Below are 25,484 nucleotides of genomic sequence, written 5' to 3'. Positions count from 1 at the left end.
AACGCCATCTGCCATTCGTCTGCCCACTGGCCCAATTGATCAAGATCCCGTTGCAATTGGAGATAACCACCTTCACTGTCCACTAAGCCACCAATCTTGGTGTCATCTGCAAACTTACTAACCATGCCCCCTATATTCTCATCCAAATCATTAATATAAATGACAAGTAACAGTGGGCCCAGCACTGATCCCTGAGGCACACTGCTGGTCACAGGCCTCCAGTTTGAAAAACAACTCTCTACAACAACCCTCTGGCTTCTGTCAAGAAGCCAATTTTGTATCCATTTAGAAACCTCACCCTGAATCCCGTGAGATTTAACTTTATACAACAACCTACCATGTGGTACCTTGTCAAAGGCCTTGCTAAAGTCCATGTAGACAACATCAACTGCACTGCCCACATCTACCTTCTTGGTTACCCCTTCAAAAAACTCAATTAAATTTGTGATCACAGCTTGGTATGGCTCCTGCTCTGCCCAAGACTGCAAGGAACTACAAAAGGTCATGAATGTAACCCAATCCATCACGCAAACCAGCCTCCCATCCATTGACTCTGTTTACACTTCCCGTTGCCTCGGCAAAACATCCAGCATAATTAATGTCCTCACACACCCCGGACATTCTCTCTTCCACCTTCTTCCTTTGGGGAAAAAGATACAAAAGTCTGAGGTCACGTACCAACCGACTCAAGAACAGCTTCTTCCCTGCTGCTGTCAGACTTTTGAATAGACCTACCTTGCATTAAGTTGATCTTTCTCTACACCCTAGCTGTGACTGTAACACTACATTCTTCACTCTCTCGTTTCCTCCTTTATGAACGGTATGTTTTGTCTGTATAGCATGGAAGAAACAATACTTCTCACTGTGTATGTTAATACATGTGACAATAATAAATCGAATCAAATCAAATGTGCTGGTTAGGTGCATTGGCCATGTTAAATTCTCCCTCAGTGTATCCAAACAGGTGCCGGAGTGTGGCGACTAAGGGATTTTCACAATATCTTCATTGCAGTGTTAATGTAAGCCTATTTGTGACACTAATAAATAAACTTAAACTGTTTACCTATCTCTATTGCACTGATGGTGCATTTTGTGAACCCTCCCAGTTGTGCTCCCACAATGTTATTACATAGCAAATTCAAGAATGTTACCTCAAGTTCTACCTTCTGATTCATCGGCAGATCTTTGAGGGCAGTTAAGTACTTGGTCCCATGCAGAACAGACATCCAATAGATTTTTCAGAGCTGTCGCATCAAAATTTGCAGATTCCAAAAAGATAGTATGATTCTTTGGAAGCTACATTATACGAACAGGATTCTAGCAATTGACATTTGCTGCAGTAGTTTTCAAAAAAGGCATCTGCTTTGACATAGGAGTATTATGTTAGGTAAAAATAGGGAACACTGGAGAGGTTTAGCAGGTCATGCAGCGTCTATCAATCAAATGTAAACTCTTTAAAGTATTTACATATGAAACTTACTGACCAACTTGTGTTTTGCTAAACTTCAGAACTCATTATTTTCATGCAAGAGGCACATCTTGGACTCAATCTCAGTCCTAGCCATTAAGCAGTAATTTGGAACAGCTTGCAACCTTTTACTAATGCGCTTTAGTCTGAAGTCATAAATCTTCAGCATCCTCTGCCAACTTCTGCATTTTATTTTTGGTGCAAGCTGATTTTTCTTTTGTTCATCGAACTGGTGGCTGGGCCAGCACTTCTTGCCCATCCCTAATTACCCTTGAGGGGGCAGTTAATAGTCAGCCACATTGCTGCAGATGTGGAGCCACATGTAGGCCACTCCAGGTGAGGATGGCAGATTTCTTTCCCTAAAGGACATTAATGAACCAGCTAAGTACTTAGAACAATCGACAATGGTTTTGTGGTCATCATTAGGCTTTTAATTTGATTTCAGAATTTTATTGAATTCAAATTTCTTCATCTGCAGGGGTGGGATTTGAACCTTGGTCCTCAGAGCATTACTCTGGGTCTTTGGTTAACTACTCCAGTGACAATACCACTATGTCTCCCTGAAATAAAGAATGAATGAGAAGTTAACAATATTGGAATTACCTTTTTCATTTTCTCCAGTTCAAACTCTTACCTGGCCACCAAAGGGAAAATTGTTTAAGAGCATCATCCCATTTAAAAACCTTGTAGTATGCATTAGTGAGGCACTGGTCACTTGCATTCCTGGATATAAGCAGATGGCAACGGAGATCCCAAGTAAAAGTTAGAGTACTAAAATTAATATGAACCATTACAAAGTAGATAAAGGAGTTTGACCATAGTTTCTGGGGAGGGATTCACCGACCTCGTCAGACAGCTCGCGGGAATCTCAATACACTGCTGAATTGTTATATAATTAGCGGGCTTGACGGCCCATTCATGTGCGCCCCCCCCCGCACTCCTTCCAGTGTGAAATGCACCAGACTGGCTTTGGTGCTGGTCATATCCAACACAGACTTGGTGTGTTGGACCCCAAGGAAGTTCAAGGAGCTAGGTCCAGTGGTCCCCAAGGGCCCTATAGGTTGGGCGGGCTCGGCCTGGGGGGCAAGGGTTTAGCTTCACCACTCTCCCCTGGGATAGAGAGGTCTTATGGCTGGACTGCCTCTTCTAGCCCTGGCAGACCTTAAGATCGATGTGGAAATGCCGGCGTTGGACTGGGGTAAACACAGTAACAGTTTTAACAACACCAGGTTAAAGTCCAACAGGTTTATTTGGTAGCAAATACCAAATACCATTAGCTTTGTGTCTCTGTGCCCTGTTTGAGAGCAGGTTTCCACTCCATCTGATGAAGGAGCAGCGCTCCAAAAGCTAATGGTATTTGCTACCAAACAGACCTTAAGATCACCCTGGCATGATGATTTCATGATGTGGAGATGCCGGCGTTGGACTGGGGTAAGCACAGTAAGCAGTCTCACAACACCAGGTTAAAGTCCAACAGGTTTATTTGGTAGCAAATACCATAAGCTTTCGGAGCAATGCTCCTTCGTCAGATGGAGTGGTCTCTGTTCTCAAACAGGGCACAGACACAGAAATCAAATTACAGAATACTGATTAGAATGCAAATCTCTACAGCCAGCCAGGTCTTAAATGCACAGACAATGTGGGTGGAGGGAGCATTCAACACAGGTTAAAGAGATGTGTATTGTCTCCAGACAGTACAGCTTGTGAAATTGTGCAAGTCCAGGAGTCAAGCTGTGGGGGTTACTGATAATGTGACATAAATCTAACATCCCGGTTTAGACCGTCCTCATGTGTGCGAAACTTGGCTATCAGTTTCTGCTCAGTGACTCTGCGCTGTCGTGTGTCGTGAAGGCCGCCTTGGAGAACGCTTACCTGAAGATCCAAGGCTGAATGCCCGTGACTGCTGAAGTGCTCCCCCACAGGAAGAGAACAGTCTTGCCTGGTGATTGTCGAGCGGTGTTCATTCATCCGTTGTCGTAGCGTCTGCATGGTTTCCCCAATGTACCATGCCTCGGGACATCCTTTCTTGCAGCGTATCAGGTAGACAACGTTGGCCGAGTTGCAAGAGTAGGTACCATGTACCTGGTAGATGGTGTTCTCACGTGAGATGATGGCATCCGTGTTGATGATCCGGCACGTCTTGCAGAGGTTGCTGTGGCAGGGTTGTGTGGTGTCGTGGTCACTGTTCTCCTGAAGGCTGGGTAGTTTGCTGCGGACAATGGTCTGTTTGAGGTTGCGTGGTTGTTTGAAGGCAAGAAGTGGGGGTGTGGGGATGGCCTTGGCGAGATGTTCGTCTTCATCAATGACATGTTGAAGGCTCCGGAGGAGATGCCGTAGCTTCTCCGCTCCGGGGAAGTACTGGACGACGAAGGGTACTCTGTCCACCGTGTCCCGTGTTTGTCTTCTGAGGAGGTCGGTGCGGTTTTTCGCTGTGGCACGTCGGAACTGTTGATCGATGAGTTGAGCGCCATATCCTGTTCTTATGAGGGCATCTTTCAGCGTCTGGAGGTGTCTGTTGCGATCCTCCTCATCCGAGCAGATCCTGTGTATTCGGAGGGCTTGTCCTTAGGGGATGGCTTCTTTTACGTGTTTAGGGTGGAAGCTGGAGAAGTGGAGCATCATGAGGTTATCCGTGGGCTTGCGGTACAGTGAGGTGCTGAGGTGACCGTCCTTAATGGAGATGCGTGTGTCCAAGAATGCAACCGATTCCGGAGAGTAGTCCATGGTGAGTCTGATGGTGGGATGGAACTTGTTGATGTCATCATATAGTTGTTTCAGTGATTGCTCACCATGACTCCAAAGGAAGAAAATGTCATCGATGTATCTAGTGTATAGCATCGGTTGAAGGTCCTGTGCGGTGAAGAAGTCTTGTTCGAACCTGTGCATGAAGATGTTGGCATATTGAGGTGCGAATTTTGTCCCCATGGCTGTTCCGTGTGTCTGGATGAAGAACTGGTTGTTGAAGGTGAAGATATTGTGATCCAGGATGAAGCGGATGAGTTGTAAAATTGCATCTGGAAACTGGCAGTTGACGGCATTGAGTACTGAGGCCGTTGCAGCAATGCCATCATCGTGGGGGATGCTGGTGTAGAGTGCCGCGACATCCATTGTGACGAGGAGTGCTCCTGGTTCAACTGCTCCATGTGTGTTGAGTTTCTGTAGGAAGTCCGTAGTGTCGCGACAAAAGCTGGGGGTTCTTTGTACAATGGGTTTCAAGATGCCCTCGACATAGCCGGAGAGGTTCTCGCACAGGGTTCCGTTTCCTGAAACGATGGGACGGCCGGGTGTGTTTGCCTTGTGTATTTTTGGGAGGCAGTAGAGATCTCCAACGCGTGGAGTACGTGGGATGAGAGCACGGAGGGTGCTCTGAAGGTCCGGATCAAAGGTTTTGATCAGAGTGTTGAGTTGACGGGTGTGTTCTTTGGTCGGATCTGTGGGTAACTGTCTGTAGTGTTCCTTGTTGTTCAGTTGTCGGTACACTTCACCCACATTGTCTGTGCATTTAAGACCTGGCTGGCTGTAGAGATTTGCATTCTAATCAGTATTCTGTAATTTGATTTCTGTGTCTGTGCCCTGTTTGAGAACAGAGACCACTCCATCTGACGAAGGAGCATTGCTCCGAAAGCTTATGGTATTTGCTACCAAATAAACCTGTTGGACTTTAACCTGGTGTTGTGAGACTGCTTATGATGATTTCAGGCAACTCTATGATTAACAATTTCATTCCTGCCTGTCGGCTGTGAAAATTTGAAGTAGCCCGGTCACTTTAATTTCCCTGAGCAATTGGCAGACTTTTAAATCACAGCAGCACTCCATTCTGCAGCAGGGATTTCCCTTTCTCTATGTCAGAAGCTTCAGGTGTGAGCAGAACCCTTTTAAGTCCTTTGACAGAAAGGAGATGTCAATTTCACTGTGGAGAGGGGGAGGTGGGGTTCCTTTCTCCACAGTTGTTTACTCCACCTCAATGTAGTCAGATAGCTTTTATGTGAAATCTCGGAGCCTTCCTAGAAACTTAAACTTTTGAAACCCTCTCTATTCCATTGTAAGACTTTGATCTCTTTCAATTTCTTCGTGCAGAGCTTTGAAATAGGCTTTGATTGACAGCTCAATGGATTATTATTTGAATTGTGGTGGGAGGGTGCCCCTCTTTGCTGAGGGGTTGGTGATGCTTCCCATGGTCCACTTGGGGGGAGGGGGTGGTGCATCATTTTGGCTTTTGGGTGGGGGGGGGGGGGGACCTTTCCGTGAACACAGAGATTGGGGCACCCTTTAAAATGTGCGCCCTGATCTCTGAACAGCAGGGCTGGCTGGTGTGGATCACTGGATGCATAAATTTGCATCAGTAAGGTGTGTGAATCCCACCTGACAGACACTCCCAGAACCAGCATGATACACTCCCATTTTCATGCTAGCAGGAACGCTTAGCCTGAAAATGGATGAATTGTGGTCTTCATATAATAAATTAGTTTTCTGGTATTCGAGTTCTATTCCCACTTCCAGTTTACAGCAATTCATATTTATTTTACTGTAATGCATTTTGTTCTATTCTCTTATAGTGGACCAGGCAGATCCGTTTGCCCATGTGGCAGCTCTTCACTTTGACCAGATGTTCCAAAGGTTTGGCACCCCAATTATTATCTTGAACCTGGTTAAGGTGAGCTTCTCAATTATATTTTTCAAAGTATCATGTTGGAGTACATATTGGTGTAAATAAAAATTGACTGTAATTCTCCAACTTTCCCTCTTTCTATCTCCCCATTTTCTCTCCTCCTCCACCAGATACTTTCTCTGTGATGGTATTCTCCTGTCCCAGCGCCACATACAATTGAGAATCAATTGATTCTTTTGGATCTTATTGTCATTCCCAAACATGCAATTTGCAGCTAGGATATTTTTGGATAACAGTCTTAAGTGAAAAGTTTTATTTATCTTAATGGGCTCATTGTTTTGGCATTGATAAGCGGTCAGTCAATTCCAGCTTTTAGGTTGTGGCTGTAGTTTTTTTTCAAATACTGAGCCGAAAGCTAAAATCCCCATGACTATAAACATTTCTGTTGAATCCTCGCCATGGAAATAGCATTGACCAGAGACTTAACTGGGCCAGCTCCATAAATACTGTGGCTGCAAGAATGGGTCAGAGGCTGCGAATTCTGCGGTGAGTAAGTCACCACCACCTTCTCAAGGGCAATTAGAGATGGGCAACAAATGATGGCCTAGCCAGCAATAACAACATTTTGTGAAAGAATTTTTAAAAAACACTTAGAAACACCACCATCTGCAAGTTTCCTCTAAGCCACATATTCTGACTTGGATATGTTTTACTGTTCCTTTATGGTCACTGGGTCAAAATCCTGGAACACCCTCCATAATAACACTGCAGTATACTTTCACCATAGGGCCGAAGGAATTTAGGAATGCAGCTCACTACACCCTTCTCAAGGGCAAATAGAGATGGGCAATAAATGCTTGTGACATCTACATCCATGAACAAATAAACAAAATCTAGCTATCAGGAATAGTGATGGATTGAAATGGGTGGAGGGTTTAAATAAAAATCTTTGAGTACTGGAAATCCAAAATAAACGGCAAATTCAGAAATAATATAACGTATTGGCTGGTATCTCTGGTGGGTAGGGAGTGGTGGTATTTGGAGGTAGATTACGAATTTAGGTGTTCATCGGGATTGAAATAGTTATAACAACTCCTGTGTCTTTTATTTACATATATATGTCAGACAAGAAAAGACCTGCTAATCCATCCAGCCTGTCCCGCACAGTTGTAATGACTTGTGCACCGCAATGTGTATACTCTCTAACCACCTGGATCCACGTAATCTTCTGGAGGATACGACGACCCAGATAAAAACCCAGGCCAATTTGTGGAAAGAAAACTGGTAAATTCTTCTCTGATCCCTTGGGAAATCCAAACCAGTCCACGTGATCACATTGACCCAGATATCTACCTCTTGTACAATGTGTTCTCTGTCTCAGCCAAACACAGGTCCAATTTTTGTGCCTGAAAGAATAAATTGAACCAGCATTCATCCCATGAACCAATTGTTTGTTCCGCAAATCCATTCTCCTCTTGGAAAAGAAATGCCTAATATCCAACCCATCTGGTTCACGAATGCCCTTTAGGAAAGGAAATCTGCTGTCCTTATCTGGTCTGCCATACATGTAACTCCAGAGCCACAGCAATGTGGTTGACTCTCAACTGCCCTCCTAGGGCAACTAGGAATCGGCAATAAATGCTGGCTAGCCAGTGATGCTCATGTCCTACGAATGAATTTTTAAAAAACCTAATTCTGCCTTTCCATAACTTGTATGGATGGCACTTGGTCCTCCCTAACCTATCCTGTTGATGTAAGTTGATTATTTCGGAACTATCCAGTCCTTTCGGTATGTTATAAATCTCAATAAAAATGCCCAAGTCTTTGGCTCTGAAGAAGAAACCCAGTTTATTGAGCCTATCTGTGTTATGAGTTTTCTGGAGGTCCCCCACTGCACCCTTTCCAATGCATAAAAATCCCCATGTGCGGAGACCAGACCTGGGTACCTCATTCCAACTGAGGCGTAAGCAAGGTCTTGTACAATTGAAAAGTAAAATTCTCTTTTATGTAGTGAATTGTTTTGAGAATGTAACCTGGAACCTAATTCACTTTAGCTATTGCTTCACAGCATTGACAGCCTTTAGCGATTAATGCACTGAAGCATCAACATCTCTTTCTTTCTTTTGCTTTTCCTCTATTGGATGGATGAATGTTTAGTATTTGACTTTACTAAATGGATAATGCTAGCCATTTCTAAACTTCACAGGCCAAGTCTCCCAGCAGGTGAAGATCTGTTTGTCGAGTTTAGCGTCATCTCCAATCCTAATTCTCATATGTCTCTTTATTTTAACCCTCATCTCATACACCTAGATTTTGTCATATGCTGGTAGAACAAAAACCCTTATCACATTTTAAAAATACATCGTTCTGCACTTGAGTTGCTTAGCCTACAGACCTACAAGTTAAGAGATGGAAAGTGGTATTAGAATGTATAGCTCTTTTTCTGTTGGCACAGACACAATGGGCTGAATGGCCTCCTATGCTGTAAACCTTCAATATTATCAAATATATTGGAAAACTTTATAGTCCCATCTAGTTTGCATTATCTACTAGCTGTATCTACATTTGTGAAATTGGAGTATGGAAGAAGGAAAAGAAATCAATTGCGCATTGATTAATAGTTAACCTCAAGTAATTGATGTTAGTTATTTTGTTAAAAGGATTCGAAACTGTCACATTCAGTTATACTGACTGTTAATTGAGGTAATACATGAAAAAGAACATTGACCTCATAATGCTTTCTCTTAAGTTGAAAGATGTATAATAGGGTTTGCCTGTAGATAACCAGAGTAAAATACAAAACATTGTAAGGAAGAGCTTTGATAAACAGAGGGTCATAAAATAGCTGTAATTGACCACCTTGGGGTTATTATGGGTGGCAAAGAAAGGAATGCATAATATGTAAAAAGTTTAAGAAATTGTTGGGAGATCAGCTGTTATACTTATTGATATATGGCACATTACTCCAAATGAATAAAAATGCTTATATTTACAGCTAATAAAAATACTGGTGTCACAGAAGCATGAAAGTAAGCAGGAGATGGTCAGGAGCAAGAGTATATGTCTTTTTGAAAATATAGTGTGTTATGTAGAGAAATAGCTTTAATATTATGGATTGATGATGGATGCAGGTAGGATGACTATAATTGTAGAAGGTGGGTAACCGTTTCAAGGACAGAAAAAAGGTCAGGCAGTTAATTAGTGTGTGGGTGAAGGTTTGTTGTGACACTAAGATGCGCCTTCCTCTCCGGTCTCCTCAAACTGTAACACTACATTCTGCATTCTCTTATTTCCTTCTCGATGAAAGGTATGCTTTGTCTGTATAGCTTGCAAGAAACAATGCTTTTCACTTTATGCTAATACATGTGATGTAATGAACCTTTTAGTAGACACTGCATTAGTTTGTGTAAAATAAGTACAAAACCAGACAATATTTTAACCAATAACATTTCCAGCAGAATTCTTGTTTTGGGCCAGAAGTTAATTTGGTGACTAGACTTAACTGAATAAACTGATTTTTTTTCATCGTTTGGTGAATTTTCACATTGTAACTACTTATTTTTAAGTTCTCCATTAATACTTTTGGAGGAACATTATATGCTCATCATTCCAGGAACAATCTTCGTTAAATTGTTGAGAAATCAAAATTGCTGGCAGTGTCACTGGAAGAGTTGTAATGCTCAAAGTACAAGCTGACTTGTTATACTCATGATTACACAGGGATATATATCATACAATTTAATGCTGTGTGCAATTAGAATGGAAGAGAGAAAAAGTTATATATGCCTGTAGAGAAGATTTACTACAGAATTGACTAAGACTGAATCAGGATTGCTGGATCATTCATTAGACTGGGAGGAAAATTGTGGCATGCTTATTCAGTGGTTCCCATGATGTGGAGATGCCAGTATTGGACTTGGGTGGGCACAGTAAGAAGTCTCACAACACCAGGTTAAAGTCCAACAGGCTTATTTGGTATCATGAGCTTTCGGAGCACTGCTCCTTCATCAGGTGAGTCTGTCAGCTGTTTCGATTCATTGGCTATCTCATTGGGTTTGCTGCTGGCCTCTTGAGGTTTGTGGAAGAACTCCTGGAGCCTCATTCGCCTGATGAATTCCTCTGTGTCTTCCACGAGACTGATGGGGTCCGTTTTGGTGGGGAGGCAGAAATTGAGCCCTCGGCTGAGAACTTCGATTTTGTCTGGTTGAAGGGTGTAGTCCAACAAGTTGACAATGGACTTTCCTGCAGTGATACTGTTTTCTACTGTGGTACCGGGGGAGGCTTGGTTGCTGCTGGTGGTGATGCCAAATTTCTCAAGTTTTCTGTTCTTGGTGTGCATGTAGATGGTGTAGTTCCTTTGTCTCGTCTGCTTGACTGTGTCTCTCAGCTGGTCTGCTGCATCCTGAGCACAAGTTGAGAATATGGACTCTATCTTGGTTTCCAGCTTGCAGCATCTGCTGTAGAGCTGGTGTATGAGGTGGTTGAGGAGTGTGAGAGAGGTGCGACGGCAAAGTCTCTCAACTTAGTCTGTGTTAAAGGTCGACTTGAGTGGGTTCGTGATCTGTAGTCCTTTCGGGATCTTGTCTGCTTTCTTGCATCTTTGTAGAAACTGGATGTCTGTGTTGATATGCGTGATCTTCTTGGAGATCCTCTCCACTTCGAGCCGGCGGTTTGCAGTGTCGGTGGTAGCCATGATGTGGAGATGCTGGCGTTGGACTGGGGTGGGCACAGTAAGAGGTCTCACAACACCAGGTTAAAGTCCACAGGTTTATTTGGTATCACGAGCTTTTGGAGCGCTGCTCCTTCATCAGGTGAGTGATGAAGGAGCAGTGCTCCAAAAGCTCGTGATACCAAATAAACCTGTTGGACTTTAACCTGGTGTTGTGAGACTTCTTACTGTATTCAGTGGTTCAGCACAATTTCTTCAATTGTTTCATGTAAGTACTAAAGTCAGAGATGTGAAACACTCAGAAGCGCTCTGTACTCCTCTGTGCAATTTTTTGTTTTCAGAAGAATGGACACTTACAATCAGCCATTAGAGGCCAAAACGTTGCATGATTTTGCGAATTACCAATTAATTCAAATTTTAAAAAATTATTTACTTGCTAATAATTTTAAAACAATTTTAAGGTTTTTAAATCACTGATTTTGTAAATGCCCTTAAATTTTAGCATTTTGATTTTATCTTGTATCCAAATATTGTAACTTTCAAAGTACTTTTTTTTTCAGAAACGTGAAAAAAGAAAGCATGAGAGGATTTTGAGTGAAGCACTGCTCTCTGCCATTACATACCTGAACCAGTTTCTACCACCAGAATATGCTATTCATTACATTGCATGGGACATGGCCAAATACACAAAAAGGTGAGATATTTACTATAATTCTGATTGGGGTTCATACAAAAATAGTTTTAAATCATTTCAGGTCACTTTGAGTTTCTGATCAAACTGTTTTATCTTGCTTGTCTTGGCAAATTCTGCTTTTTTAGTATATCATAAGAATAACTACTTTTGTACTCTTAAATACGTGCAATTTTATATATTGTATAGTGCTTATAGCTTTTTTTGTGATGTAGTGTTATTTAGTCCCTGAATCTTGGATTTAAATTTAACCAAAGTGACATTCACCTCTTCTGCCTGCCACTTTGATAGCCCTACATCGAGAAGCATTTAGAATGTTTGGTAAGGAAACATTATTGTTATCTTAGACTTCAATTGCACTGTTTAAAATTGATGGCTTTTTGTGCCAAATCTCTGACTCTCACTAGGTAACACTTAGCAGCAATCCTGAGTCTCAAAAATTGAAAAATGCTCTATTTTCCACTGGAGCACAAACATTCACTAAAATATAACCCTATGTCGATCAAGTGGTTATAACCAGAGCTGAAGAGAGAACTCAATAAATAGCCTGATGTTGTACTATATATTTTGCTTTGCCAGCTTTAATTTTAAATGACTACATAAGATCTCCAGGTAGTACTATTGCTTGCATCCTTTAATGATTTCTGTGCTTGATTTTTTAAAAAATCTTATCCATTTGCTTTGATTGTAATGAGTTGAATGTGGTAATAAGTGGGATTCTGAACATGACCACTGTCCATCAGATGTCTGAAAACATCATGTTCAACACATTGCAGACTAAAATAACTACTTATATTCATTAAATACAAAAGTTGAATTAATTCATTAAATGCAAAAGTTGAATTTATTTTCAAACTAGATAGTTACACAGAAGCAGAAAAACACAGCAAACAATTAGGAGTAAAATATTTGATTAACAAAGGTGAAGCAGCACAAAATCTTCATGGAGCTTTTCAAAATCCAAGCTGTCTCTGCAAAACCAAGTTGTCCTGCCAAATCTTTACATACATATATAAATAACGTTCATCACCCTCTACTACAATTGTGCCTTTCTTTGGATAATAACTGGCATGCATCAACATCCGTATTCAACAAGCAATCTGTAGGTGCAATTATTTTATGAATACAGCAAGTCAGACACTTTGGGGATTGCGCTTCTCCCCTCCTTCCCCTCTTCTAGTCCCCCAGCCCGGTTTTATTTTTTAAAGGGTATTTAATTGTTGTGGATCTGATGTCCCATGTAGGCCAGACCAGATAAGGATGGCAGATTCATAGAAATCATAGAAATCCTACAGTACAGAAAGAGGTCATTCGGCCCATCAAGTCTGCACCGACCACAATCCCACCCAGGCCCTACCCCCATATCCCTACATATTTTACCCACTAATCCCTCTAACCTACACATCTCAGGACACTAAGGGGCAATTTAAGCATGGCCAATCAACCTAACCTGCACATCTTTGGACTGTGGGAGGAAACCGGAGCACCCGGAGGAAACCCACGCAGACACGAGGAGACTGTGCAAACTCCACACAGACAGTAACCTAAGCCAGGAATCGAACCCAGGTCCCTGGAGCTGTGAAGCAGCAGTGCTAACCACTGTGCTACCATGTGATTCTCTTCCTTAACGGAACCAGATATGTTTTTAGAACAATCTACAGTTATTTTATTGAATTAAAATTTCACCTTCTGCCATGGTGGAATTTAGAACAGTACAGCACAGTACAGGCCCTTCGGCCCACGATGTTGTGCCGAACCTTTTCCGAAACCAAGATCAAGCTATCCCACTCCCTATCATTATTGTGTGCTCCATGTGCCTATCCAATAACCGCTTGAAAGTTCCTAAAGTGTCCAACTCCACTATCACAGCAGGCAGTCCATTCCACACCCCAACTCCACCACGAACTTTGCAGTTATGCCCCCTAGTAACAGCTACATCCACCCGAGGAAATAGTCTCTGAACGTCCAACCTATCTATCCCCCTCATCATCTTATAAACCTCTATTAAGTCGCCTCTCAACCTCCTCCGCTCTAAAGAGAAAAGCCCTAGCTCCCTCAACCTTTCCTCATAAGACCTACCCTCCAAACCAGGCAGCATCCTGGTAAATCTCCTTTGCACTCTTTTTCCAGTGCTTCCACATCCTTCTTATAGTGAGGTGACCAGAACTGCACACAGTATTCCAAATGTGGTCTCACCAAGGTCCTGTACAGTCGCAGCATAACCCCACGGCTCTTAAACTCAAACCCCCTGTTAATAAACGCTAACACACTATAGGCCTTCTGCACGGCTCTATCCACTTGAGTGGCAACCTTCAGAGATCTGTGGATATGAACCCCAAGATCTCTCTGTTCCTCCACATTCCTCAGAACCCTACCTTCGACCCTGTAATCCGCATTCAAATTTGTCCTACCAAAATGAATCACCTCGCACTTATCAGGGTTAAACTCCATCTGCCATTTTTCGGCCCAGCTCTGCATCCTATCAATGTCTCTTTGCAGCCTACAACAGCCCTCCACCTCATCCACTACTCCACCAATCTTGGTGTCATCTGCAAATTTACTGATCCACCCTTCAGCCCCCTCCTCCAAGTCATTTATAAAAATCACAAATAGCAGAGGACCCAACACTGATCCTTGCGGTAACACCGCTGGTAACTGATCTCCAGTCTGAAAATTTTCCATCCACCACCACCCTCTGTCTTCTATGGGATACAGTAAGAAGTTTAACAACACCAGGTTAAAGTCCAACAGGTTTATTTGGTAGCAAAAGCCACACAAGCTTCCGGAGCCTTAAGCTCCTTCGTCAGGTGAGTGGGAATTCTGTTCACAAACCAACAGAATTCCCACTCACCTGAAGAAGGGGCTTAAGGGTCCGAAGGCTTGTGTGGCTTTTGCTACCAAATAAACCTGTTGGACCTTAACCTGGTGTTGTTAAACGTCTTACTGTGTTTACCCCAGTCCAACGCCGGCATCTCCACTTCTTTGAGATAGCCAGTTACATATCCAATCGGCCAAATTTCCCTCCATCCCACACCTCCTTACTTTCTTCATGAGCCGACCATGGGGGACCTTATCAAACGCCTTACTAAAATCCATGTATATGACATCAACTGCTCTACCTTCATCGACACACTTAGTTACCTCCTCAAAAAATTCAATCAAATTTGTGAGGCATGACTTACCCTTCACGAATCCGTGTTGACTATCACGGATTAAGCTGCATCTTTCTAAATGGTCGTAAATCCTATCCCTTAGGACCTTTTCCATCGAAGTAAGACTAACTGGCCTATAATTACCAGAGTCATTCCTATTTCCTTTCTTGAACAGAGGAACAACATTCGCCACTCTCCAGTCCTCTGGCACTATCCCCGTGGACAGTGAGGACCCAAAGATCAAAGGCTCTGCAATCCCATCCCTTGCCTCCCAAAGAATCCTAGGATATGTCTCCTCTGGCCCAGGGGACTTATCGACCTTCAGGTTTTTCAAAATTGCTAATACATCTTCCCTCAGAACATCTGCCTCCTCCAGCCTATCAGCCTGTATCACACACTCATCCTCAAAAACATGGCCCCTCTCCTTGGTGAACACTGAAGAAAAGTATTCATCCATCGCCTCTCCTATCTCTTCTGACTCCATGCACAACTTCCCACTACTGTCCTTGACCGGCCCTAACCTCACCCTGGTCATTCTTTTATTCCTCACATAAGAGTAAAAAGCCTTGGGTTTTCCTTGATCCGACCCGCCAAGGACTTCTCATGCCCCCTCCTAGCTCTCCTAAGCCCTTTTTTCAGTTCATCTCTTGCTAACTTGTAACCCTCAATCGACCCAACTGAACCTTGTTTTCTCATCCTTACATATGCTTCCTCCTTCCTCTTGACAAGACATTCAACCTCTTGTGAACCATGGTTCCCTCACTCGGCCATTTCCTCCCTGCCTGACAGGGACATGCCTATCAAGGACAGGCAGTATTTGTTCCTTGAACAAGCTCCACTTTTCATTTGTGCCTTTCCCTGACAGTTTCTGTTCCCATCTTATGCTCCCTAATTCTTGCCTAATCGCATCATAATTATCCCTCCCCCAATTATAAACCTTGCCCTGCCATACGGCCTATCCCTCTCCATTGCAATAACGAAAGACACCGAATTGTGGTCGCTATCTCCAAAGTGCTCTCCCACAACCAAATCCAACACTTGGCCCGGTTCATTTCCCAGTACCAAATCCAATGTGGCCTCACCTCTTGTCGGCCTATCCACATATTGTGTCAGGAAACCCTCCTACATTCTGGGGAAGGTGGGACCTGTACAAACAGGACGGGTTGCACCTGAACCAGAGGGGCACCAATATCCTGGGAGGGAAATTTGCTATGGCTCTTGGGGGGGGGGGGGGGGGGGGTTTAAACTAATTTGTCAGGGGGATGGGTAAAGGAGCTGTAGTCCATAAGAAGCCCACATTCATCAATTATCCATGTAGCTGAAACCCTCTCTCCTGCACCATCCCTGCAGCCACTTGTTTATCTGCACTCTCTCCCTGTTCCTCAACTCGCTATCACGTGGCACTGGCAACAAACCAGAGATGACAACATGGATTTGTCTTGGCTCTCCGCTTCCACCCTAGCTCCTTAAATTCCTGTTTTAAATCCCCATCCCTTCTCTTACTTATGTCGTTGGTACCGATGTGTACCACGACTTGTGACTGTTCCCCCTCCCCCTTAAGAATCCTGAAAACACGGTCCGAGACATCACGGACCCTGGCATTCGGGAGGCAACATACCATCCTTGAGTCTCTTTTGTTGCCACAGAACCTCCTATCTAATGAGTCCCCAATAACTATTGCTCTCCTGCTCTCCCCCTTTCCCTTCTGAGTCACAGGGACGGACTCGATGCTGGAGATCCGGTCACCGTGGCTTACCACTGGTAGCCCCCCCCCCCCCCCCCCCAACTGTATCCAAAGCAGAATACTTGTTGCCGAGGGGAACAACCACAGGGGATCCCTCTACTGACTGCTTCCTCCCAGCCCCTCTCACCGTCACCCATCTATCTTCATTCCTCGGAGTACCTATAATCCCTGAAGCTTCTATCTATGGCCACCTCTGCCTCCCGAATGATCCGAAGTTCATCCAGCTCCAGCTCCAATTCCCTAACGCGGTTTTTGAGGAGCTGCAGATGAGTGCACTTCCCACAGGTGAAATCAGTAGGGACACTGACGGCGTCCCTCACCTCAAACATTCTGCAAGAGGAACATTGCACTGCCTTCACTTCCATCCCCTCTAGATAACTTGATAATACAACAAGAAAGAGCTTACCTGATATTTACTCACCCCTGTTAGGTTAGAGGAGGTGGAAGGATGGGGGACACTTTGTGTAGTGTCTCGGGTTTAGGAACCGTCCAACTTATATACAGATAAAAATAAAACACTTAACCAACAACCACCGCGACCCGCACTATAAAAGCAAACTACAAACCTTCCCAGAACTCCCCACAGCCGACTTCCGGTTTCCTGCTGCTCTGGAAAAAAAAAGTAAGTTAGTTTTATACTCAGTTACACTCAGTTCCGCCCTCTGACCGCTCGTTGCAGACTAGGCCGGTTCCCAGAACATTGCACTGGATCTCTGCAACAATACCACTACGCCACCACCTTCCCATAATGTACTGTTTGCAGAAATTTTTATATTTTCCTTCACTGACAAGGCAGGTACCTGTTCTCAACCACAGCAAACTGAATTCGCAAAATTGCTTGTATATAAAATCCCATCAAAAAATCATATATTACAGAAATGTTCCTCTGTGGAAGACTGAGTTCTGTTTCTATGATGGATACTGTAGGATAATATTTTCTGCAAACTATCATCAACCCCTTGATGAAGAAAAATTATTATAAAAATAGGTATTCTTCATCCTTGAATGTATAATTAGTGCTGCTGTTTTATAGGTGACTACAGCTTTCAAACAATTATCTGTCTGTTTTTAGTAAATTGTGCAATGTCTTGGATCGACTGAGCATAATTGCAGAAGATGTTGTGAAAAGAACAGGCTTCTTTGTAAATCAGCCTGATTTTTATCGTAACACCTTACGGCCGGGCGAAAGGTAAGACTGAATGCAAAGCAAATTGAAATATTAGAAGCTGTTTTACTCTCTCTCACTCACACTCGTCTTATATTTTTCTTTCTTGTAGATGGGATGAACTTGGTGGATGTATTCACAATACTTGTCGCTTACAGGTAATAAAAGGAATTAGTAATATAATATTTATAATGTGACATCACAAAAGTATGAGCAATAAGTTGCAGTTGGAACCATTCTGAAGGAGAGACGTATTGGATTCAACTGTTTTTCTATCTTATGCTGCCAGACCTGCTGAGTTTTTCCAACACTTATTATTATCACAAAACAATAGCCTAATCACTGAGCATGGAATATTTATGAATAAAGGCAAGGTGAATATTCATCATTATACAGCATACTTCCTCAATATAGCTCTAGTTAATTGTTTTACAGCACTAAGTTACTTCAGCCAGTCAATTTCAGTCATTTGGTTCATTATGTTGCCTAACATTGTATTGATGATTGTGTAGAGAATCAAGAATGTTCAATGCTATTTTTAAAATCTACTAATGATGTGTGCAACATAACAAAACTGTTGTAAATAACATGTTTTTTTGAAACTGTATAAGTTACTTAACTTGAGAAGTGAGTGAAAGATCGTGCAGTTGCCACAGCAATCATAAACAAATGCAATCAAAGTTATAATTTTGTCCAAAAAACTGAAGACTGTTGAAAACTTTGTTTTTCTGGGTGGTTGGGTCAAGAGACTGGAGATTATCAATGGATAGGATTTTGTTCTGTAACTTCAGGTTACAAAGAAATGATTGAACAGGGATATGTCAATCTGGGATGAGGTTAACTCAGTTGACTGGATAGCTAGCGGGTGGTTTAGGGTAACACCAGCAGCAAAGGGCTTGTTCCCCATTCCGGTTGAGGTAGACTTGGGGCTTGTCCCTTTGCCCTACCCTGTAGTACCATGGCGTAGGCTGTGGTTCGGCAGCCATCAAATAATCAAAGGTGTTACCTGTAGAAGAAGAGGGTGGCTAAACATTTAAAGTATGATTTTAGCTAGGAATGATAATTGAACACTTGCTTCATTGCTCTGTCCTCTGCACTTTGACGCTGGGATGATTTTAATGCTGGGGTTTAACTGTTGACCCACCAGTCAACCCACAACTTGCAATGGGTGGGATTCGGCACCTGACTGTTCGACGGGACCAGAATGTCTGATGTTGGGTGGCCGCAGGCCAGAACTGAAGGAGGATTCCCTGTTAATAGCCTACAACTCAGGAAGGAAATTTCGGGTGTATTTCATGTTTAGAAATCTGGAAAGCATGGGCTAAAGAAAGCCTAACCACCTGGCCCCACAAAAAAAGTTTTTAAAAAAAGCTAAAGCCTGTTTGAGCTTTTTCTGGTGCCACATCCGCTTCCCACTGTTTTCGCCTTGTGGCAAAGCTTCCCCACTCAGGCCACCAGTGAAAGTTGCAATCTGACCTGAGGCTTTAGGCACATGCCCATGCCACCTGTTCAGAGCAAAACTCGGCAGCAATACCTGTGTGGGACATCAGTAAACAAGTCTTCTGGCAGTTGTTAACTGCTTTCTCTGTCTTTCTCCAGGCGTTGAGTTAAAAATCATGTCGTTAATCTTTATTTTTCCCCACGAACATGGATTTTTAAAATGTATATGATTAAATTTCCATTGGGAAATTTCCCTCTATCCGCACAATTCCCTCTATCTGTTTTTATGTTTTGTTAAAACAGTGGTTCCCAAACTTTTTTCACTGGGCCGCACTTTCGGAATAAAACTTTGCTCGCGCCACACCAAATTTTTTATTAATAAGAAATACATTCAAAAACAAAAAAACTCCTAGCAGTGCTTGATTCATAACATAGAACACAACTACTTTATAATATGATCATGGGACATCCAGAAAGTATAAAACAATGCTGGTTTAAATCATGTTTAAATGTTTATTTGATTGTCCTTGAATCTTCCCTCCACACTTGCCATCCTCTCTCGCCGCACCAGTGTGGCACGCCGCACCCTTTGGGAACCACTGTGTTAAAACTATATTAAAATAGGATAAATCTGTTTATGGCCAACTTAAGGATCTGTCCTCCTTGATCTCACGTTTTTGTGAATGAAATCTAAACTGGGCAGCTATCCCTAAGGGAAACGTTTTTTGTAACTGAATGCAAAGTCAGCCTGGTTTAACACACCAGAGTCCTTTGAACTCTATTTAAGTAGGTTGTAGAATAATATAGGTTTCATTTGGGAATTCCCATCAGACAGGTGTCAAAGAAGTTAACAGACATGAATTGATTGTTTGTGACTGATGCCCTTTGTAAGAGTCTTCTGGTAGGACAGACAACTGTCACTGAATTGATTGCCTATTAAGTTATTAAAAATGTGATTTGACAACTGCATTCTCTGAAGCTTTCTAATGGATTATGTAATGGTGGTGAATTTGGCTATTCACTTGATTCAACCATTTGGCTTCCTGTCACAACAGGATTCCATAGTGGTAACAGCTCTTGTGGCTTATATCAGTTAAAAGGCATTTTTTCAGTGTTTTGTTGTAATAGTCTCCAAGAGGAAATAAATGTGCCTATGAAAGCTGTAACATTTTCTAACCAATCTGTTCTCTTTCTCCACTAATTCATTCTTAACAGTGGTAAATAAATGGCAAATGTAATTCAGTACAGTTGAGTGTGAGCTGGTTCACATTGATGAGAGGAATAAGAAGGCCCCCTTCCTTGGAAAATAAGAAACTAGAGTAGAGAAGCAAAGGTTTTGAAATATAGATCCTAAATTCTATAAATAGCAATACTAGTTGATATGGCCTCAATGAGTACAAAAAAAGTATTGGGCTCTTTTCTAAAGGAATAGAGTACAAAAGATGGGAGGTAATGAAGTGGATGTTCAGAAACTATTTCCACTCATTGTTGAGTCCAGAATGAGAGTGCACAAATGTAAAATGGCCATTAAGTGATTAAATGGGGACTTTCTGTAGCGTGGTGAGAATGGCAAACCTAATGCCAAACTGAGTAATTAAAATATACATGTGGTAGATGCGTATAGAGGGAAACAAGGTAGTTTTGGAACAAGTAATTGGAATGGGCAGAAACTGATATATGGAGTATGAACGCTGAATTGATTAATTGGGGTGAATGATTTGTTCCTGTGCTCAATTCTGAACACCATGGCCAGGATTCTCCCAAAAAAAATTCTAAGTTCCCAACATGTGGGAAAATGGGAGTAAATCCCACTTGTTTTTTAGCATGATTTCCAGAATGGATCTCCAACACTGTACATTAGAGTTCCCTCGCGGGATTCACTCTGAAATCTGTTGGGGGGGGCCTATTCCCATCCGAGAGGCCGGCAGCAGAGCGCTAAGCGGGCCACTGCGCGTAAGCTGATCTGTCAGAGTGGAGACCAATGCATGCGCGGTGGCCTCACATTGGCCTCCAGATTGCTGGCCAGCCTGATTGCTGGTCAGCCCCGCAACCCCCCATCACCTGCCTTCCAACAGCCCCCACGCCCACTGATCGCTGGCCTCTCGGACCTCCCCGGGCCAGTCCCGATTGCCCCAACCCCCCACCCCCGACGGTCTCATCTTAAGTTCCAGGCCCGCTAATCGGATGCAAATGTCAATTTCCATATTGAAATCAGCTCCGTGCCAGAAATCAATTATGCTGGCAAACTTAGTCTTGGACACTCTGAGGCCGTGGCACCCAGCGGGAAGCCCGCAAAACGGCCCCAACTGATGTCTCCCGGCCATCTTGAGAATTGGAGGGAATGCAGCATGTGATATTTGGATTCCAAGGGTTATGTTACAAATTAAGATTGGGAAAAATAGTTATTAACTGCAATTTAGATAGTTAAGTGGGATTTGACCATACTTTTCAAGATACGAGGAGGAACAGATAGCAAAAGTAGAGAGAAACTGTTCTCGCTGATTGAGGACTCTGGCATTTGGGGGCATAACCTAACAATTAGAAACTGCCTTTCTGGAGTAAAGTTAGGAAATTGTCTATGTGCCAAAGATGATAGCAGTTTGGAATTCTCTTCCACAAACAGTCATACTTGGTCAATTAATTTTAAATCAGATATTTGATAATCAAAGGCCTTGAAGAAAATGGAACAAAGAGTGGATATATAGTTAGGTCAGAAACCATCCACTGTTTAGATTGAAGCCCTCTTTGTAGTCTTAGGAATATGATTTGCCAGTACTCTGGTCCCAGAGCATTCAGGTGATGGCCTTCCCCATGGTTTAGTTCTCTCTTTCCCCAGTACCCTATGAATTGAAACCTATTTCTTCCACATCAATGTTTGAGACTGTTTGTTTGGTCCTGGAATAGAGCTTGAACCAATAAACTTCTGACTTGGTCTTGCCAAGTGTGCTACCAGCTGAACCAATGTGATGCAAGACTTGTGAATAATCATGCAACTTGTATCATTGGGGTGGGAATGCACTAATTTATCACCTGTTTTCACACATTTATGAAATAAATGTTGCAATCATGCAGATTTTACACTCTTGGGTGTACCTGTAGGTGATCCTTTTGCACTCTTTAGCACTCCTGAAGCCTCCATATGTAAACAAATGCTTGTACACACAAACCAACTTATTTTAATGTATTTGTGGACTGGGAAACAAGACTTAACATTTCAGGCTGATGGCCTTCGGTCAGAACTAGGAAAAATTAGAAATGTTAAGAGTTTTAAGCAAGTTTTACTCTTGTTTTCTCTTTTTTTCCTGTCAGATGACAGCTATTCATCCTTCTATCATTTATACTTTGTCCAGAAACATCTGTTGTTTCCTCATGTGTCCCAATAATAGTTTCTTGTGTCTTGCACCACCTACCATTCTGCCATTTAATCTCTCCTGTCTTTCACTCTATCACAGACCTCTTTTTTTGTTATTTTTCCGAATCTCCTCCTCCCTTTCACTTGCTTAAAGCCACAAACATTTTCCAGTTCTGATGAAAGGTTATCAATCTGAAAGTTAACTCTATTTTTCTCTCCACAGGTCTTTTACTGTAGTTAGCAATTGTATCTATTTCCATGGTTCAGTGTTGAAATGGTTAGACATTTTTCGAAGTCTAAAGAGACTAAAAGATGTACAAGAAATGTTTTTATTTGTAACCTTAAAAGACAAGTATGAGCAGGTTTCTTCTTTACTTAAAATAGAGGTAATCAAAATGCTAATTTCTGGCAAACCGGACTTCTGAATGCTGAGCCTACTTAGATAATGATAAATGTCAAATTATATTGTGGGCATAATATCTAGTTATTTTAGTGCTGCTCTGTCTAAATTCTGTTTCAGACGGGAGTTCTCAGGACTAATTGTGTCGACTGTTTGGATCGTACAAACACTGCTCAATTTATGGTGGGGAAATGTGCTTTGGCATACCAGCTCTATGCGATAGGTGTAATTGATAAACCAAGGTTGCAATTTGACACTGATGCTGTTCGGTAAGCAATTTGTTGCTTTTATAGATTCCAACTGCTTTAATTTGTTTGATTTATCAAATTTCTTTTTGTTTCCTGATTTTTCCCTGCCCCCTCATAATAATTAGGGAAATCTAGCTTTCTTCACTCATTTTTCAACCTTCGCACCACCTGTGTTTGACTGTTTTAGAAGTAGAACTTTTTTGCTAGTAATTTTAACCATCAAAAAGGAACCAGCCCAATTCCAGCAAGGAAGAGCAATCCATCTAGTCTCAGGAGAGTATGGGTTGTCAAACTTTTTACATTACTTTTTTTTTTGAAACTTTCTGCTTTTAACATCTTGGCCAGATTTCCTGAACTTCAGTAAATACAGCAGGTTAAAAGAATGTAGAGACTGGCTGGGATCCATTTGGTAAGTGGAAGAGCCAGGAGTGTTTCCACCAAACCCAACTAACTACTATTTGCAGCTTTTCAAACTGGTTACAACCATGAAACTTTACAGAGGTGCAGGAATAGGGTATTCAGCCCCCTACCAACGGATTGAAACAGTCCTTCTCAAAGTCACAAATTACTTTGTAGATGACTGGTAAATGTTTAGTTCATTTACAAGTAGGCTTACATTAACATTGCAATGAAGTTACTGTGAAAATCCCCACGTCGCCACACTCCAGCACCTGTTCGGATACACTGAGGGAGAATTTAGCATGGCCAATGCACCTAACCACCATGTCTTTCGGACTGTGGGAGGAAACTGGAGCGCTCGGAGGAAACCCATGCAGACACAGGGAGGACGTACAGACTCCGCAGACAGTGACCCAAGCCAGGAATTGAACCCGGGTCCCTGGCGCTGTAAGGCAGCAGTGCTAACCACTGTGCCACCATGACGCCAAATGTATCTCTCCTTATTCTTCTTGACCTGCCTGCAGCCTTCGGCTCATTAGACTATAATTCTCATTTTCTGACATCTCTCCTCAGCCATCCATCATGGTGGGACTGCCTTTGCCTGGTTCCGTTCTCAGCTATTGAATTATAGTCATACAATCACCCACTCTGGGATCATTACATCTGGGGTCCCCAAACGCTCCTTTCTATTTTGCATCTACATATTGTACTTTGGTGACATAATCAGAAAACGCAGCCCCATATGCCACTTGTATGCTGACAATTCCTAGCTCTGTTTCACCACTGTCTGTCGTGACCTCTCCACTGTCTATGATTTGGCACAATGCATGTCTGACATCCAATATTGGGTGAGCAGAAATTGCCTCCAACTAAATATTGGGATGACTGAAGCCACTGTCTTTGGTTTCCACCGCAAACTCCATTCCCTGACCACTGTTTCCACCTGACTACCTAGCAACTGCCTGAATCTGAGTCAGACCTTTTGCAACATTGTTGTTGAGCTCAAGAGACGTTTCCAACCACATGTCCACATCATCACTAAGACTAAAACCTCCATAACATCACCCGACTTTAATTCTGCCTTCAACTCATAGATCAGAGTTTCAGAAGTAGATGTTCTTGTTATCTCAAGACTTGGCTATTTCAATGCTCTCCTGGTCGTCCTTCCATCTTCTACCCAATATCTTAACATGCACCAAGTTTCATTGATCCATCACAGCTCTGCTTACTGACTTCACTGGCTCCTGATCTGATAATGCCTCAATTTAGAATCCTCATCCTTGTTTCCAAATCTATCCATGACCTCACCCTTCCTTATTTCTGTTATCTCCCCCAGTACAGAAGTCTCTGCATTCCTCCAATTGTGGCATCTTGCACATCTCCAATTCTGATCTCTCTACTGCTTTCAGCTTCCTTGCCACAAGCACTAAAATTCCCTCTAAATCTATTCTCTCTTCACTTTACCTTTAAGGTGCTCCTTAAAACTTGGGTCTAATCAAGCTTTCAGTCATTTATCCTGATGTCTTTTCCTAAGGCTTGGTATGAGAAAATTTTATTGCACATACTCTTGGGACATTTTGTTATGGTGTGGTGGGTGGGGTTGGCAGGAGAAGTGGGTGGAAAGGATAAGCAAACACTAAAGACAGCAAAATTGAAATATGCAAGATGCAAAAATGGGAAAACTCCAAAATGTTCCCGCTTTTGTATCTCAATAAAAAAAAGTTATGTAACTGTTGAAGTATTTTCTCAATAGATTATTTGAAGAATTGTATGAAGATCATGGTGATACACTATCTTTGCAATATGGGGGATCACAGTTAGTACATCGAGTGAAAACTTACAGGAAGATTGCACCCTGGACACAACATTCCAAGGACATCATGCAAACTCTTTCTAGGTACTACAGTAATGCATTTTCAGGTAACATCTTTGTTTAATCTTTTAATTTTTGTATAACACTTTTGACCACTTAAAGTTGTATCCTAATGCAATCCTCCCAATTTTGTGCATCAGATTATGAATGGATCTCTCTGAATTCTTCTTCATGCATGTATTGTGTTCTGTCTCCATCCATTGCCACTACAAATCCTCACTTTCTTATTTATTTTCAGCCATAGCTTTTTCAACATCTCTCCCAAGTTTCCCCC

The 25,484-nt window shown here is 42.3% G+C and overlaps 1 protein-coding gene across 1 annotated transcript in view; it reads left to right on the top strand.

Moving 5' to 3' along the window:
* The window catches only part of fig4a (FIG4 phosphoinositide 5-phosphatase a), a 128,636-nt gene that overhangs the window by 50,060 nt on the left and 53,092 nt on the right, over window positions 1-25,484 (top strand). The window contains exons 11-16 of the mRNA XM_078213533.1: window positions 6,025-6,122; window positions 11,307-11,440; window positions 17,406-17,522; window positions 17,611-17,656; window positions 22,811-22,959; window positions 25,091-25,257. Of these exons, the coding sequence (XP_078069659.1) occupies window positions 6,025-6,122; window positions 11,307-11,440; window positions 17,406-17,522; window positions 17,611-17,656; window positions 22,811-22,959; window positions 25,091-25,257 (711 nt within the window). The remainder of the gene's footprint in view (window positions 1-6,024; window positions 6,123-11,306; window positions 11,441-17,405; window positions 17,523-17,610; window positions 17,657-22,810; window positions 22,960-25,090; window positions 25,258-25,484) is intronic.

The sequence above is a fragment of the Mustelus asterias genome, chromosome 5 (genome assembly GCF_964213995.1).
Source record: "Mustelus asterias chromosome 5, sMusAst1.hap1.1, whole genome shotgun sequence".
NCBI lineage: Eukaryota > Metazoa > Chordata > Chondrichthyes > Carcharhiniformes > Triakidae > Mustelus > Mustelus asterias.
This window is presented reverse-complemented; position numbering and strand designations above follow the sequence as displayed.